Source organism: Parambassis ranga, chromosome 19, assembly GCF_900634625.1.
Source record: "Parambassis ranga chromosome 19, fParRan2.1, whole genome shotgun sequence".
NCBI classification, from domain to species: Eukaryota; Metazoa; Chordata; class Actinopteri; family Ambassidae; genus Parambassis; species Parambassis ranga.
In genome coordinates, this window is record NC_041039.1 from 22,772,658 (window position 1) to 22,789,670 (window position 17,013).

The 17,013-nt window shown below is 46.4% G+C and overlaps 1 protein-coding gene across 1 annotated transcript; it reads right to left on the reverse strand.

The window, feature by feature from the left end:
• Positions 1-3,591: 3,591 nt before the first annotated feature.
• LOC114452466 (ceramide kinase-like) lies at positions 3,592-15,174 on the reverse strand. Its single transcript, XM_028431790.1, has 13 exons — positions 14,831-15,174; positions 10,682-10,822; positions 10,294-10,416; positions 10,085-10,210; positions 9,935-10,001; positions 9,716-9,861; positions 8,874-8,948; positions 8,534-8,686; positions 8,335-8,440; positions 7,862-7,941; positions 7,351-7,556; positions 7,056-7,273; positions 3,592-6,975 (listed from the first exon to the last, which is right to left on the reverse strand). The coding sequence occupies exons 1-13, from the start codon at positions 14,964-14,966 to the stop codon at positions 6,888-6,890; spliced, it is 1,665 nt and encodes a 554-aa protein (XP_028287591.1). The 5' UTR covers positions 14,967-15,174; the 3' UTR covers positions 3,592-6,887.
• Between the last annotated feature and the right edge of the window lie 1,839 nt (positions 15,175-17,013).

Below are 17,013 nucleotides of genomic sequence, written 5' to 3' on the forward strand. Positions count from 1 at the left end.
TCTCTGCTCTCTGCTTATCTGTCTGACTTTACGGCTGCAGTGGACTTTTACCCGTCATAAAAACAGAACATGGACGTCTGTTTGTGGGGAAGTCATAAAGATGATGTGTTTCTGTGACTGTTAGGTTGGTTTGACTTCATCACGATAACATGTTTGAACAGATAAAACTATTGATCCCACAGAGATCCTCCTGATGACGACAAGAAGAGGCTTCACAGAAGTCTTTGGTTTATCGTTAAGTTTCAGACGAGTTGGAGTGAACCAAACATGCAGCATTAAAGAAATATTATAAACCTGGAGCACAGAGAGGAGAAAGGTGCGAGTGAACTGTGGCTTTCAATTTTAAAGTGCCAATTGTAGTCACATCGTTTTGCTGAAGGGGGCGCTGTTAGAATTAATAAATTGGCACAGAAAGAGATATTGAAAATGAAAAACGTCGTTATTTTCTATCAACATACAAAACAAAAAACCTGAGCGGTCTCCATGGAAACAAAGATGGCAGGATGCTCTAAACTACATTAGAGCGCCTGCTGCTCCCTCTGCTGGCTGCAGCAAGCCAAGACAGCACAGAGCTGATCCATCAGAGCATCAGTCCTATACTACACACCAGCAGCTCGGACCCTTCCTCTGCTGTTAGCCTGAGGGCAGACCAGATGCTGCACTGACTCACTGCACCACCCAGTGGTTGAAAGCAGCTCTACCTGTTAGCATGCTAACTTCCTGTAGCTTAGATCACAGGTTGGTTGTTGAATGGTTTCTATGCTACACGACAGCATCGCTAACTTTGACTCTACTACTGAAAGAGTTCAGAACAGACACTATATATCACTACAACCCCACCTAGTGGCTCAAAACGGTATTACACAAAACTATAATTACTGTACATGTATGTGCTTTTTAAAATGTTATCTGAACTTTTATTCACCGTTAATTCTTGACTTATGACTATAAAGAACTGTGAGGTCAACATGCAGCATGTAATGATCAGACATGGTGAAAGATACTTGATAAAATGTATTTTAATAACAAAGAGTTTATATAAGGTGTACAGAGATTCATTCAGAGCATTAGTAACATCAGGTCTCTCTCAGCGCCCCCTACAGGTCGGTCGGCCAGTGGCTGTAGACAGATGGACACATGTACTGTTTCAGCAGCAGGTTAACTCTTTCCATGTCTCCCCCCGCACCGCTGAGGACGAGAAGGTCACATGTTATAAAACCACAGAGAGAGTGACGGCAGGCAGGTGATGTAAAAAATGAAACATTCAAATCTGAATCTGAACCTGACGTACATTAGCTGTCCCCTTTTTAAAGTGTATCCACTGTTTAAAATCACTGAACTGATGGAATAACAGCAGAACTGTAACACTTATCACTCCCTTTATTTAAATGGTTAATCTGACTCGCCGCACCTCTTCTTGACGCCCTGCACGCGCTGCAGGAAGGCGCAGATGGAGCTGTGTTTGGCTTTGGAGCGCAGAAACTCTGCGTATCTGTTGGAGAACTCGATGTCCCCCAGCTGCCTCCGGCGGTCCAGCCCTGCAGACAGAAGCTGCCTGAAACACAGCAGCAGCGGTCAGCCTGGTGTTAACACTCACATTTATTTAACCCTTCTTCCCCTCACAACCAGGGCAGAAAGCTGCAGATTCAGTTGTTCTCGTTCTGTTGTTGTTTTTCTGGAGCAGTGTTTGGATGTTCATCCTGTCTGTGTTCAGAACGCTCTCCACCTTCCTTAGAAGTCACATGTTTGGTGTAAACCTACCTGAGTCTGGCCTCCAGCAGGGCGTCTGCAGAGTCTCCTGACCACGGTGCGTTCAGGTGTCTGATCTGTGTCAGGAAACCTTCCACCTCATCTTCCTCCCTGAGACAGAGAGAGAGAAACATTTAAAGAAAACCACAAAGAAGAAGAAGAAGAATAGGAGGAGGAGGGCGTAGGAGGCGTACCTGACAGGAAGTGATGTGCTGAGGTGGAGCAGAGACAGCAGCAGGAACACCTGAGAGGCACGGATGGAGGGCATCGTGAGGTTGATGAAGATGATGAAGAAGATCTGAGGAGACAGAGAGTTTCTGGTCAGTGAACAGTTTGTGTCAGCTGAAGTGAGAACACGAGCAGCTCACCTGCACAGATCCTGCTCAGAATCCAGACTGGTCCTGCAGACCTGGGAGTCCTGCAGCTCCTTTTGTATTCCCCCTCAGGTATCGACCCTCAGCCGGACTCCAGACTTTATTGCTCTGCTTATTTACCGAGTCAACAGGCCCGTGTGGAGTCCGGTTTTCCAGCCGCAGCTGCCGGTTTGTTGACTTCCTGAAATCTTAATGAAATTATTGGTTCTGACTTCCTTAATGAGGAGAAATTAGCTGTGAGAGCCGAGTGCTGTTTGCTGCCATGAAGTCACTCACACAGAGTATTGATCCACACACAGATCAATGCTTTTTTACTGCTGCGATTTCTGCTTCTCAGAAAAATGTGGATTCTACTCTGAACGTCAGGATGCACGGGTGTGACGTGACGCGCTAACACAGAGCATCATCAGAGCTACGATAACAACCGACACACCTCCTGAAACAGGCTAGAACTGAGTGAATGTTTTGTCTTAAAGCATCATGATGAAAGTGACAGAAATAAGTTCAGACCTGATAAAAATGATTGTTAATGTCCACAAGCAGCAGAAGATCTACAAGTTCATCAAAGAGCTTCATGTCTGAAGAGCTGCTGTGAGAGGTTTCATCAAGAAGCTCAAAGAGAGTCAGAGAGAAGCAGACTGTCAGAGACAGGAAGAGAAACATGTGGAAGGTTCTGGAAAGAAAACTAGTGAGAGATGAGTCTGAAGAGCCGAGAACAGCTGCAGAGACACTAGTGAAGGACTGAACCAGGTCTGGACCTGAAGAGTCAGAGAAGACCGTTACTAGAGTCCTACACAGAATGGACTGCCAGACTGCAGAGAAGACACCTCCAAACCAGACTGAAGTCTGCTAGAGACCACCTGGAGACAGAGCACACAGACTGAAGTCTGCTAGAGACCACCTGGAGACAGAGCCCTCAGATTGAAGACTGCTAGAGACCACCTGGAGACAGAGCACACAGACTGAAGTCTGCTAGAGACCACCTGGAGACAGAGCACACAGACTGAAGTCTGCTAGAGACCACCTGGAGACAGAGCACACAGACTGAAGTCTGCTAGAGACCACCTGGAGACAGAGCACACAGACTGAAGTCTGCTAGAGACCACCTGGAGACAGAGCACACAGACTGAAGTCTGCTAGAGACCACCTGGAGACAGAGCCCTCAGACTGAAGACTGCTAGAGACCACCTGGAGACAGAGCACACAGACTGGAGTCTGCTAGAGACCACCTGGAGACAGAGCACACAGACTGAAGTCTGCTAGAGACCACCTGGAGACAGAGCCCTCAGACTGAAGACTGCTAGAGACCACCTGGAGACAGAGCACACAGACTGGAAGTCATTTGGTCAGAAGAAGCTGAACTAGAGCTCTGTGCTCACAGAGATGTTGTCTTCATGTGGAGACAGAAAGGAGAGGCTAGAACCCAAAGAACACGCTTCATACAGAATAATCCTGTGACCATAGAAGAAGAGATTAAACTGATTTTATTTCCTGAAGATGAGACGGCTACAGCAGATTACAGCTCAGATTACAGCAAGAGGTCGACTGATCAAACTAGTTTCAGTGTCAGATTAAACTTCAGTGTAACAGTAAAAATAAATGAAGGAGTGCTTCACAGAGATGAAGGAAGGATCACACTGGTCTCATACAAATCAAAGATGGACGTTTGTTTTTAACATAAAGTACAAGTTTAATCAGAAAATAAATAAAATCGTTTGATTGTTCTACATGTTCAACACAAACACTAGAGATCATGTGATTATATCTATTTATCTTCAGTCACAATCTGCAGCCTCTCTGAGGTCCAGCTAGCATTCACCTTAGCAACATTTTGACAGCACCAAATCATCTGTTGACCAACAAAAACGGGACCTGGGGTGATCAGCCGTCACCTTGTATGATACTCAAAACAAAAAAAGCTCCCTTTGTGCTTTTTTTCTCAAATGTGCAGCAACGCTAGCTTGCTAACTTGTTAGATATCGCGCAAGGAAGAACAAAAGCCGCGACTTGTTAGATATATCAGGCTGTGATTAACCAGGTCTGGTCTCAAAAATCATGTCTACCAACCGACAGAAAACTGTGCTAGCTTAGCTTAGCTTAGCTTAACTTACTAGTTGTGTGTTACAATCCAGTTAAAAATCTCCATTTTGTTTTTGTGGGTAGATACAAGGTGAAGTCACAGAGAATGCTAGGTATGCTACTAAAATCCGAAGCAAGCTAAACACATTGCTAATTAATTAGCTGTTAGCTTTCTGTCACCATCATGTTTTGGTCGGACAGCTAAGCTATACAACTTGTTAGCAACTGGGCTTACTGTGGAATAGCATTTTTTTTTGTCTTTTTGTTTTTGTGATTAGCTAACAGTCTATGGGACATTAATATTTTTGGATAAACTGTGAATTTACACCAAAAATACCAAAAGTTTAGCCTTCACTGCTGCTTAATCATGAAGAAGCTGTTACATATTTAGTATATTAACAATCGGCTACACTCGAACGAGGATGCTACCTATTAGCAAGCAGCTAGCGTGTTAGTCTGGACAATTTCAAAAGCTACCAATTAGGATTTCCTATTTAGCATATTAGCAATTAGCTCACTAGCTACATGACATCAGTGTAGCTACTTCGAGCAAACAAAAATAGCTTTTTCTGTTTTTACCAGGTGCTACATTTATGATGATGATGAAGCACTATTGATTATAGTCATGGTATCCCTGTAATTAATCAGGTGTTGTCAGTCGACCTCCGTTCGACACATTTGGTTTGTTGTTTGGGGTTTTTACAGCAGACATCACTTTAAAGGATGGATCACCAGGAGACAGACGGCTCGGCTGAAGGTCTTCACAGACAGACGCCGGACAATAACAGCAGAATCAGAGTTTCCATGAGTCTGCTGTGAAGACCTGAGCCCGAGCGACAGCACATGGCTACATCAGTTAACCCCCGCTGGTTTTTGGTCAGTTTAAGATCAGGATAAAGCTGATTGGTCGGTGCTTTGGAGCACCATGAGCTGCTACTGGTTCCCTCCTCCGTCAGTCAGAGTCCAGCTCCACGTCAGCAGGAGGGAAACAGGACTGCTGATCAACAAACAAACAAAAAACAGCACTCACAGCCCAGTGCTGATGATCCACCTCCTGCTTCCTGGGTGTCTGTGACAGACTCACCATCCTGATGCCAACAGTTTTGGTTCCACTGCTACATTGTGTTGTGTTGGATTGTGTCGTTTGCGTTACAGTAATGGACTCTGTGGATACAGACGGTCAGCATCAGGCTGAGCAGGTGTCTGAACATCAACACTGGACTTTACAGAGGCAGCTCATCAAAGACAATCATGGTTCACAACACTTCTCACAGTGAGACAAATCAAACCATCAGTGGACAAACGTTTATGGCCCAAAGTTCGCAGACATTCAATGGGAGGACTGCATCAACAAACCATGGCTGCATATTTCTGGTCTAGACTTCATAATGAACTGTTGGTCCCTCAGCAGACCCTGAACTTTGTTTTGGAGCCCTGGACCAGCCTGCAGAGGTCAACACAGCATGATATATATGATTCATCAGCTGTTCAGGAGAAGATGACGGACCTGGCTCAGACTGAGGGCTGTGACAGGAGCAGGGGTGGAGGTGTTCTCCACATACTTCAGGTCCTGTAGTGAAGTGTGTAGATGTTAACTGGACGTTTCTGAGACAAAATGAACCAGACAGAGGTCTGAGGGTTTGAGCTGCTGTTAGCCAACTGTTATTAGTTCATTTGCATATTGAGCAGGAATGGAAAATTAATTCTTCCTGATATTCTGGAACCATAACCATGATCATCATGTGACCCTGGTTGGGGTGGGGGGTGGGGGGACTGTAAGGTGTCCGGCATCCTCAGAAATGTAACAGAAAAAACTAATAAAGCTGTAAAAAAATAAGAAAAGTACATAGAAAGTGCAGCTGAGCTGTCGTTCATGTGTCAGTGCTGAATCACCACAGACAGCAGGTCAGACCTGATCAGAGATCAGTCCTAGCACAGATGGAGGGATGAGGGGGTTAAAATCAAACCAAAAGCGTTCAAATCTGATCAAACACTCATCAAATCCAGCTCCCAGGCTCCAGCTGTGGTCTGTTTCAGGTGCCACAACGGCAAATGTTCCATTTTTATGTCCATGTTTTAAATAAATATAAATATACATTCCTCTACAGACCGCTGCTGCTTTCAAAGATCCAGGACTGTCTGGGTCCCTCTGATCTGATCTAAGGTTAGATGGTTCATCCAAAACCTCTTTGGAGCTGCTCAAGGCCAAGTGGTCATCCACTCAACCTCGGGTCCACCAGGGGTGAGTCTGGACCACAAATGACCACTGAAAGGTGGAGACACCTGTAACAAGTCCAAACATTCAAAGAAGAGTAAACATAGAGGTCTGCGGGGATTGTCTTACGTTTTGAACCAGCCTCTAGTGGACACCTATGGAACTGCACGTTGTGGCACATGTTTTAGAAAACGCGTCTAAACTGGTCCAGGTGCAGGCGCTTGCCAGTCAAAGTCAGACAGCAAAGACAGAAAACAAGAAGAAGAAGTATGTCAGCATGTAACAAAGAGGACGCAGACACCTGACCCCATCCCCCTGTCAGAGGTCACCATTCATTGTAAGGTCAGAGGACACATCTACACCTGGTCCAGATGTTTAAGGACTCAGGATGTTCATGTTTGGTGACAGAGTCCTTTCCTGGAGGTGTGATCAGAAACAGAGCGGGGGCTCCAGTGGAGGGGGGGTGGGGTTTATATTGCACAGGGGTTGGTGAGGTCCTCGAACACTGGCGGCTCTTCGATCCCTCGTGCAAACAACTTGATCAACTGGCAGTGCGCCCTGAGAAGACACAGGAGGAAAGGGTTAAATGGTTAAATGCGGGTTACTCTCAGTAGGACACGCCCAGAGCAGGACTGTACCTGACGTCGATGGCTGCGTGGGTCAGGATCTCGCCGTCGCAGTTCCAGCTGCTGTAGGCCGGGGTGCATCCACAGGCCGGGTGGTCCCGGCAGATCTGGCTGAATATCTGGTGCTTGTTCTCCTGCAGGTCCAGCTCCAGGTCCGAGTCGCTCTGGCAGTAACGCGGCGTGAAGCGGAAGCGCCGCACCCGGTGGACTTCAACAAAGGTCAGGTCAAACTGAGAGGACGGAGAGCAGAGGATTCAGAGGGTTTGTGAACTGTGACTTTTCTTAAAGTGGATTTCCAGAGACCCACCTGGTCGTCTTTGCTGGTGTGTCGGAGGAGGTGTCTGAGGAAATCAAAGCGGGAACATTTTCGGACGAGGATGAGGTCGGTGGTGCCGTCGGCCAGGTGGGCGGCGGGCGAGAGACCTTTCGGGGAGCGAGGACAAGCACAGCTCATACTGGCAGCATTTATGGCAAGGAACTTCCCTCGGACCGTCCTCCACTCGCCCTCACTCTCTGAAACAACACACCAGAGGCAGGTTAGACCCGAGTCTGCTGCCAAACCTTCACCGGTTCACAACGTGATGCTTCAGGATCAAAATGCCAAAACAGCTGCTGAACTCTCATCTGTAACCTGAGAACCCCAAGGTCTTTTAAATAGCTCAATAATCTGCTGTGGCGTGCCTCAGGGCTCCAGTCACGGACCACTTTGACCCTCAAATACGCTGCAGTACATTCTAATACAAACACAGGAGGATGAAGGCAGCCATGTTGTGTTTCTATCATCTAACAGCGCTGGATGATAATGAGTTAAGACTCACCGCAGTCTGGCGCGTCACTCAGCTCGTACTTCTCTCCTTTCTCTGACAGTAGCTGCCCATTGTGCTGACACACCGCACAGCTGTCAACAAACACACACAGGTTCACTCACAATTCGCAAAATACATGTTAGTTTATAGTAGAGGTAGCTAAACAGACCCAAACTGTTTAAGGTGGTACAACTAAAAAATGGAACCAAAGCTAACTGAGCCCTGGCTAAACAGGATAGGTTTTTGTGCCTGAACTAGAGCTGGACGAGGGAACACATCTATCAGCTAGCCTTCATCTGATCAGACTTGCACTGGTGCATGAAGACCACCACTACATCCAGTGTCAGTACAAACGTGCCCTCCCTTGTGTCACTGTTAGCTTGGTGGTCATTGTCAAAGCTGTCACTGCTGGTTAGCTAATGCTAGCTGCTGTCAGCCTTCCACACTGACTGACTACACCACACCACATTTTCTGTCCCTCTTACCCAGAGCGACAGGTGGAGGCATCTCGTGGGGTTCCCATGGTGCCTCTGGCTGGGAGGTAGGACACCGTTCCTTCGTAGTAATGATGCGTCAGGAACATTTTCAGACCTGCAGAACGTCAACATGAAAGCAACTCACACATGAACACGTCCACTCTGACCGGGGTCTGAACATCACTGTGTGTGTGTGATGGTGTTCTACCTGAGAGGTCGTATCTGGCAGGTCCCATCCACCTCTTCCTCTCGCTGTCAGTCAAGACATCGCCATAGAAACCATATCCCAGCAGGGAGACAGAGAATCGCAGAAAAGCGTTGTTGTGGTGAACAGAGCACACGTCCATCGGCTGAGAATCTCCTGAACACACACACACAGGGTCACAGACACACACACAAGCAACACACAAACATCAGTTAGACTCAGAGGACTGAACTGCATCTGAAGTCCAACATGACCTTCTCCTCTTATGTCCTGTGTATACGCTGCCCAGTGCCATGATGGATGAAATGCTACAACTGATATTGAAGTAGTGCACATTACTGACCCACTATGATGTGCAGAGCTGAGGTGACGGGATCGTTAGTGCCCACAGTGGCGAAGCAGATACAGTCTGTGGAACCTGAAACGACCGAAGAGAGGAAACAATGAGCAGACGCTTTACCTGGATAGATATATAGATGTTTAATAAATCCCCTAACATCCAGCAGAGAGCAGAGAGTTTGAGTGTCATCATCCAGCTGTTCCCACAGGTATCTGTAGGTGTTCACTCCCATATGGAGACTGGTGGACAGGAGGACTCATTAGCTGTACCATCAGAGTACTCTTTCATGTCTGCTGTGTACACAGTGAAGAGTACCAGTGCTGGAACAGTCCCTTGAGGGGCCCTGGCCCTGCTCCTGACCATCCTACAGACACAGTTTCCCAGCCTGACCAGCAGAGGTCGTTCTGTATCCGCCACCAGCCCCTCCAACCCCGGCCCGATGACTGCGAGTGTGTTTATGCATCACTTAGGCAGAAAACAGTGAAGACACAAGAAGCTCCAAACACTGAATCCGAGTTCATCTTTGTGCGGTTAAACGACAACATGAGCAGCAACATTAACATCTGTCTATCACACGTGCAATTTAAGCATCAGATCAGGAAAGGATGAACAAAACATTCCCTCTATATTTAGATGGAAGCCTGGTTCTTGTGTGTCAGAGTTACCCTCACAAACACAGCTGGATATTACTCATACTGCTCCACGCTCCACAGGAGTCCTGTTGGGACTGGAACAGAACCCAGCAGACTGCAGAGAGATGAAGCACCGCTGAAGGACCACATGTCCCAGCAGCCTTCAACACTTCTACAGAAACCACGCTCTGTGTTTACATCTGTGTGTCTGACCTGCAGGGATGATCCCGATGCGCAGCGAGCAGGGAGACAGAGTCTCATCTGGACAGTTCAGATCCACGCCGCCGTCGACCTGCGTCCTCCAGATCAGCCCGTGGATGATCTCGCTGAACATGCCGTCCCCTCCGACGCACACCACACTGAGCAGGTGGAATCACACATTAGCACAGACACATTGCTAACATGCTAACATATGTTTGCTGTGCTGCTCACCCGTCGTATTTCTTCAGCTCCGCCCCCGTCCTGAGGTGATCCCTTGCATGATTGGCATACTCCGTCACTATGACAACACACACAGACCCATGATGAACTTCTTTGATGCAAGAAGTTTGCAGAACAGAGACAGAATGATGCGGGGCATACCGATGACGTGCGTGGAAACGCCAGCCTGAGCGAACAGCGGGGCGACCTTCTGCTCGTAGACACGCTTGCCCTGCCGCTTCCCGCCGAACGGGTTGATGTAGACCAGCAGGTGTTTGGGTCTGCTGCCTGTCGACACACACAACAACCGCGTCACACAAAGAAACCACACAGGAGCTATTCAGGCAGAGTGTGTCGGTGCAGAGTCGCACCGATGGAGGCGAGCTGCTCCCTGATGCTGCTGACCCAGCGCTGACACAGAGCCCCGTCTGAACACGTGAAGGTGACCTCCGCACACCGCCAGCGGTGCTGCCGACCACGCTCCACATACATAACTGAAACAGACAGCATGGTTTCATAAAGGAGGAGGCAAAAGTGAAGATACAACTACGAGAAAGTTTGTGCAACAATCATCCTGAAAAATATGTTTTTCTTTATTTACCTAGAAATATTCATGCACAACTATCACCAGAAGGGGGCGGTAACGCACCAAAAATCATTATAATGTTCAGGCGTTGCATTAATGACACCTGTACAGCATACATTGTGTTTCTCTTAATAATCTGGACACACAGAGAAGGTCGCTGTGGCTGCGAGCACCTGTGAAGGACTGCCTGCAGTCCCCTCCTTCCTGCTCCTTCATCTTCTTCCAGCTGCCATCCTCCTTCTGTCTGCTGCCATTCTCCTCCTCTTCCTCCCTCACAGAGATGATCTCTGACACTGGCACATTGTGAGACAGACCTGAACACACACAGACACACACACAGTCAGTGTCAGCCTCAAAGAGTCACTTCTCAGATTATCAGACATCTTACAGTGAATCCAAAAACAGCTGGAAATCATCACATATAGCTCATGTTGTGAAGGTTTGGCTCATGGCCCGGCTGAGAGCGGCGGCCCTGTGACTGTATGACCCCCCCCCCCCCAATAATATCTGTCATACAGTCACATGTTACATGATTAACCTTCAGCAGTAAATTCACGCTCCTGTTTCCATGAAGACGACAGGAGAAACAGGAGACGTAAGACGTCACCTTTATTATGTTTCTGCCGTTATACTTATTCAGCCTTATGGGTTAACCCTCCAAACACCAAACAGTTACTGGTGGGCTCAGTGTTCACAGCAGCATAAAGTCCTGCTGTGTGTAAACACAACAATCGTACAAAGTTATGAATAACCTGGAATCAGCATGTGCAGCATTTATTCACACAGGAGTTAAAATTCTCAGCTCCCTGTGTTATAGATACAGATTTATATTTTATATACATCTTACAGCCTCTTGAATCCAGTTTTGAACTCGCATGACTGCAGATCAGCTAAACACTGACCTCTTGTCATGTGACTGCTGCTCATATGATCCATCATGGCTTCCTCGCTGCGCCATAAAGTGCAGTTTTTTTTTAGCATTAACAATTTATTTTTGATTTAAGTGTAAGTTATTTGAGATGTGTTCAAGGACCACTAGAGGGTTTCATTCATCCAGCGATTCTTCAAACCATAAACTTCAAACCAGCCAGTAAACTCTGGCATTCAGAGGGTTAACACGGTGACTACATTCCTTGCCGATTATCTGGCTGAAACACAAAGGAAACACTTCTGGCTAAAAGAACTCCACAACTACCACACAGCAGGATATTAGCTAAAAGCATCACACACACAGGTCACTGAACAGGCTGGATGTTCATGGCAGGACACCACAGAGCCCCAAAGGTGAAGCAAAGGCCGACACAACATGCTGCTTAGCTGCTCCTGTTTAATAAGTGTGTGACATGAGCATGTTGTGTCTGTACTAACACACAGAGAGAGAGAGAGACAGACTGTTCCTTTAAGATTCAGCAGTTTTCCACTGACAGCAGCAGCAGGTTCATGTAGAAGCTGAACAAACTACAACTACTCACACTGAACCAGGAGCTACAGGGAGGGGGGGCAGCATGTTTCTGCTGGATCTGCTGCTGATGGACACACAATCTACACAATCAACACCAAACTATCAACTCCTCTGAAAACCGGTGGCTTTCTTCCAAAACCTGAGTTTAATGAGACGAACATCAGTTTTGTGTTTTTGGAAGCAAACCAGCGGTTTACAGCACACACACACACACACACACTTTGTAATTGTGCCATCAGAAACAGAAACATGTTCTAACAGCAGCACCACAGTCACTGCACCTCAGGTCAGCGGGTGGAGGTGCCCCACTGCATGGTGGGAACTGAGTCTCCTACCTGAGTGGTGTTGACGAGGGAATGAAGGAACACAAAACCCTGCAGGAGAACCACACAGTTACCAAACACACTGCACAGAGCACGGAGCAGCCCGACATTCATTCGGCCAGCAGAAGCTGCTGAGCACAGGAGGCTGTGTGTTCTCTGAGTCCATAGATTAAACTACGTGTTTACACCTTTGTGGGAGTTTTATTTCACAGTGTGAGCATAATTTGAGTCCAAGTCTAGTCATGCACACTGTGTTCCAAATATCTAGTACATATACAGGTCAGTAAACGCTGCAGGAGCATCAGCAGCAGTTCTGTACTTCTAATATGTCCTGACCTTCATAGATTATTTACAAGTTCGACCCAGGACAGCAAAGATTAATGACTAAAGGCTGCGTCAGCTTCACACACCCAGCAGGTGTTCTTTTGTCATCGTGGCAGTGGAAACACAAAGCCATGTGGATGAGGAGCCGCTAGACTGTGCGGAGCATGACCCATCATGTCAGGTTGGGTCCTGTGCCAACATTACTTCAACCTGCCTGCAGGAACACAGTCAGCCTGCAGTTCACCTGCAGGGCACGCTGAACCCTGAAGCTGGCTCCACCTGGTTGCTCTGCTAGTTTGAATATTCAAAGTTTCATGAATGCAGCTCACCTGGCTACATGAGGACATAGAGGGCTGGACTGGCCTCCAGTTGTCAGTTTAGAGAATAACTTGTTTGTTAATTAACCACAGTGTTAATCAACAACAGCAGCAACAACACACCTCACATGTTTCGCCACTTCCTCTAGTACAGTGTTCCATCACAACACAGACATGTCCCAGCTGATATTTTTGTGAGACCTTTAATGACCCCCTCAGTTGTCTATTGACACTCACAGGAAGTTTTTTTCTGCAAAAAGCTGCCAACACGTTTAAGATAAGATAATCCTTGGTTTGTCCCCCAAAGGAGAAATTCACAAATTTGCCATCTAATATAGCAAAACAGCACCTGAGCCATTCATAAACCCAGCTAGCTTGTCCTTTCCATTTTACATTCAAAGCTAATGCTATTGATAAGAAACAACAAATTAAAAGCTGTGTAGCTTCATCAAAGCTAGCTGGCTAAACATAGCTTGTGCACCAATTGCATTGACAGTGAGTGGACATGACTTGAGTATTAAAGTACACATTGTTTATGGCTAACATTAGCTTTCTAGTAGTCCCACAGAGCTAGCTAGCTGTAACATAACCACAACATACAAATAGTGTCACTATCACTGACAGTAAAAACTATGGACAGAGCTTCTGTGACATCACCTCCGGGAAGTGCTGACAGCCGCCATGTTGGCAGCGTCACGTCTGCCAAAACTCCAAATATGGACAAAGAGGGGGAGCACGAGCAGGGTTTAGGGGGGCGGGTGATCGTGGAAGCAGGAAACTCGCGCTGTGATACGTCAACCGTCTGTCGCTCAAGCATCAACGGCCATAATTATGCGTAATTTTAAGTCTGAATATAATTAAAACCAGTGAATTGTTAAAAAAAAAAAAAATCCCCCCCCTTGTACAATTGACACTAGACGAGAACCTATCATCTGAGACCAGAATGGTTTTTTGTACCAGGCTGTAAACATGTTCATTTCTGCTGTGTTAGCCATTTTAACATGGGAGTCTATGGGAAATGACTCGCTTCTGGAGCCAGCCTCCAGTGGTTGCGGCGTGAATTACAAGTTTTGAAACTTCCACATGGGCTTTAAGTCTGAGCCCCGCAGGCTGCCGCTTGGTCATTATGCATTGTTAGCTGATAAGCATGCATGCTAACGACAATGCTAGACAATTTACTTAGCATTTTTGTAGTGATAACATTAACAGGCAAGCTAGCTAGGTACAGCCAGCTAGCTGAAACTTAGCTGAGCAATTCTGAGTAAGTCCCACATAGAGGTAAATAAAATCTGTCAAGTTAAAGCTGTTAAATGGGTGAAAAAAAGTCACTTTTGGGAATCAAGTTTCTGTCATTTAATAAACCAAACAACTGTTTATTGATGTCAACAATAATAATCAATGGACGCCTAATGCCCAGCAGGTGGTGATAAAGTTCAGATGGTGGCGACCAAAAGAGAACCTTCATCAAAACAAAGACCAGGAACTAAACTTCAGCGCGTCATGTGACGGTCTGGTCCTCAAACACGTCTGCGTGTCTGGAACTGTGTGGAAGAGACTTGGTGTATTGTTCCTCTCCCTGCACACTGTGTGTGTGTGTGTGTGTGTGTGTGTGTGTGACCTCCACAGATTGCTGTGCGTCAGTCTGGATGTTGTGCGTTATGTAAGCGGATATCTATCCTGCCCAATGTGTTATTATGAGTCCAGGCCGCTCTGTGCGGGGACCGGTTCCGTGGGTACACAGACCCAAACACCGTGACTCTCTCCGTCCGTCTATTGTTTTTCACCCCGCAGGATGTCGCGTCGCGTTAAGGCCGAAACACAATGAAATAAAGATACACACACACGGACACACACACACACACACACACACACACACACACACGAAAGAAGCCTTACTGGGTCTGAACGGGTGGTACACCGGGCTGGAAACCCGTTTCTTCCAGGTGAGCAGGGACCGGTTCAGGCTCACATCGTATGCGGCGTTTCTGACGCGCAGCTCGGATAGCAGCAGCAGCCTCCCGGGCCTCTCCATCTGCGTCTGCCCGTCCTGCTCCGACCTTCAGCCCGCTGAGGAGGCAGCAGCAGTCCAGGTATGGTTACCTCTGTCCGGGCATGTTCTCTCTGAGACTCCGCAGAGGCTCCAAGCACCGAAAATAAACTCGTTTCAAACGGCGCTGGGCTCCGTGGATGTGGCTCCGTGTAACGGGTTCCAGCTCGGGATGTTTTTTCTGACAGATAGCGGTTTTTTCACCGGATGTAGGCGGAGCTTCGTGATACATTCAGATGCTGCCGGAAAACACAAGTTTCAGTTTTAAGCTTGAGAGAACAATAAATACAAACTAGTTTTTGTCAAACACACATTAAGCAGATATATATTAACATCTAATCAATCTTTGTATTTGACAAAAAATGTAACCTTAAATTTTATAGAAAATGTTGAGCTATTATTTTTTAAATCTGTTTCATGGTGAAATTAACAAACAGAATTTATCTCACGTATCACAATATCTTTTTTCAATATCCCTGTTTGGTATTTAAGCAACACCGTTTGAACTCCCACAGTATGTGAACGCATCAGAAGTTTGCTGCGTCAATCGTCATCACGTCCTGTGAGTCAGTGATGATGGAGGACGTCAGGGTTCCTGATTTTAGGATCTCTTTCTTCTTATTATTATTAGAGTGGTTTTTGAGGTCCCCTTTGCTGTTACCATGGTGACAGGCTGACACAAAGGCATACAAAGCAGCCATATTTGTAGTCTTTATCAGACTTAAGCATTATATCTGTCATATTGATACTACTTTTCTACATTCAAATCACACAGACTGTGCTTCTTATAAGCTTATGGTATTATTCCAGCCTCTGACCTTTCATATGATATATTCACAGGCTCTTCTTTAAGGTCATGACTTCATACTGTTCATGTTATTAGTTTGATTGCTGATCAAACTTTTGTTCTTCACCCTCTTTCTTCTATCTTTAGTTTGATTGCCGTTGCTAGGCATTAGTGTGATTGCCGTTGCTAGGCAATCAAATTCTTGTTCTTCACTCTCTTATTCTTCCGTATGTTTTTTGGCGCAGCGTATCTTCAGCATACATTGACCGATTTCAGCCATGTTGTTTCGCTCTTCTGTCAACATTTATGACATCTTTATAAAAACAAATGACCCCTTTTCCCAAATATAATAATATTTTCTGTAAAGTTTTAAAAGCAATAAAAAGAAGTTCTTTTTTGTTGCAATGTGCTTTATTAGCCAGCAGGTGGAGCTGCTGCTAAACGTACTACAGCAGGAGTTCAGCTCCTTTTAACATTTTCGTTGCTTGAGCTCAGATTCAATTAGTCAAATTTCAGTTCATCTGCTCAAGCAGTCAAACCTCAGAATATAAAATCTAATAGATAATATAATAGAATATAATAAAATAGATAATAATAGATAATCTGGATGAAAACCATTCTTGGAGGGTATGATAGTAAACACGTGGTTAGAAACCGTACACACACAATTATGAATAAATATAAGTTGTAAGTAATATTAAATCACAGTGACCTCTGTTGTCGAGCTTTGACCCTATGACCTCGGTCTGAGGTCGTCCACTCAGCAGTCGTCCTCTCCTCCCAGAGGGACGCGGAGCAGAGACGGATGAGTCCGACAGGAAGCTCCTCTCCGGCCCGTGATGGATGCTGATGTCTCAGTAAAGCTCAGTGAGGGTACAAGGCGGCTGGATGGTGCAGGTCAGGATTATATATAGAAAGCAGCCCACTCTATGATGCATGGTGACATGGCCTCTCCGGCTGTGCCCGCTCAGGTGATGTCATCTGAAATGGACGATGGCGCAGAGCAGAGCAGCTGGCCTTCCTCACAGCACTGAGCGCTCGCCTATTCATCTGAGATGGAGGCCACGGTACAAACTTTGACATGAAGTTGAAAATGGCCTCAGGTAGACAAGATGGCTGCAGCAGCTTCTTCTGAGACAGAATGCCTGGCAGAGCTCACAGGTATATGACCACTGCTCAAACTGCTTACACATGACACCAGGATGCACTGTGGGAAGGAGGCCTCTTTCAGCTGGATAATGCACT

What these genes read in the sequence shown, in the direction of transcription:
- LOC114452466 (XM_028431790.1), bottom strand. Translation starts at nt 14,966, where the DNA reads ATGGAGAGGCCCGGGAGGCTGCTGCTGCTATCCGAGCTGCGCGTCAGA. An exon ending in CATCGGGATCATCCCTGCAG is followed by an intron (nt 8,949 to 9,715) that starts GTCAGACACACA and finishes CGGTCGTTTCAG; the next exon opens with GTTCCACAGACTGTATCTGC. An exon ending in CACGCAGCCATCGACGTCAG is followed by an intron (nt 6,976 to 7,055) that starts GTACAGTCCTGC and finishes GTGTCTTCTCAG; the next exon opens with GGCGCACTGCCAGTTGATCA.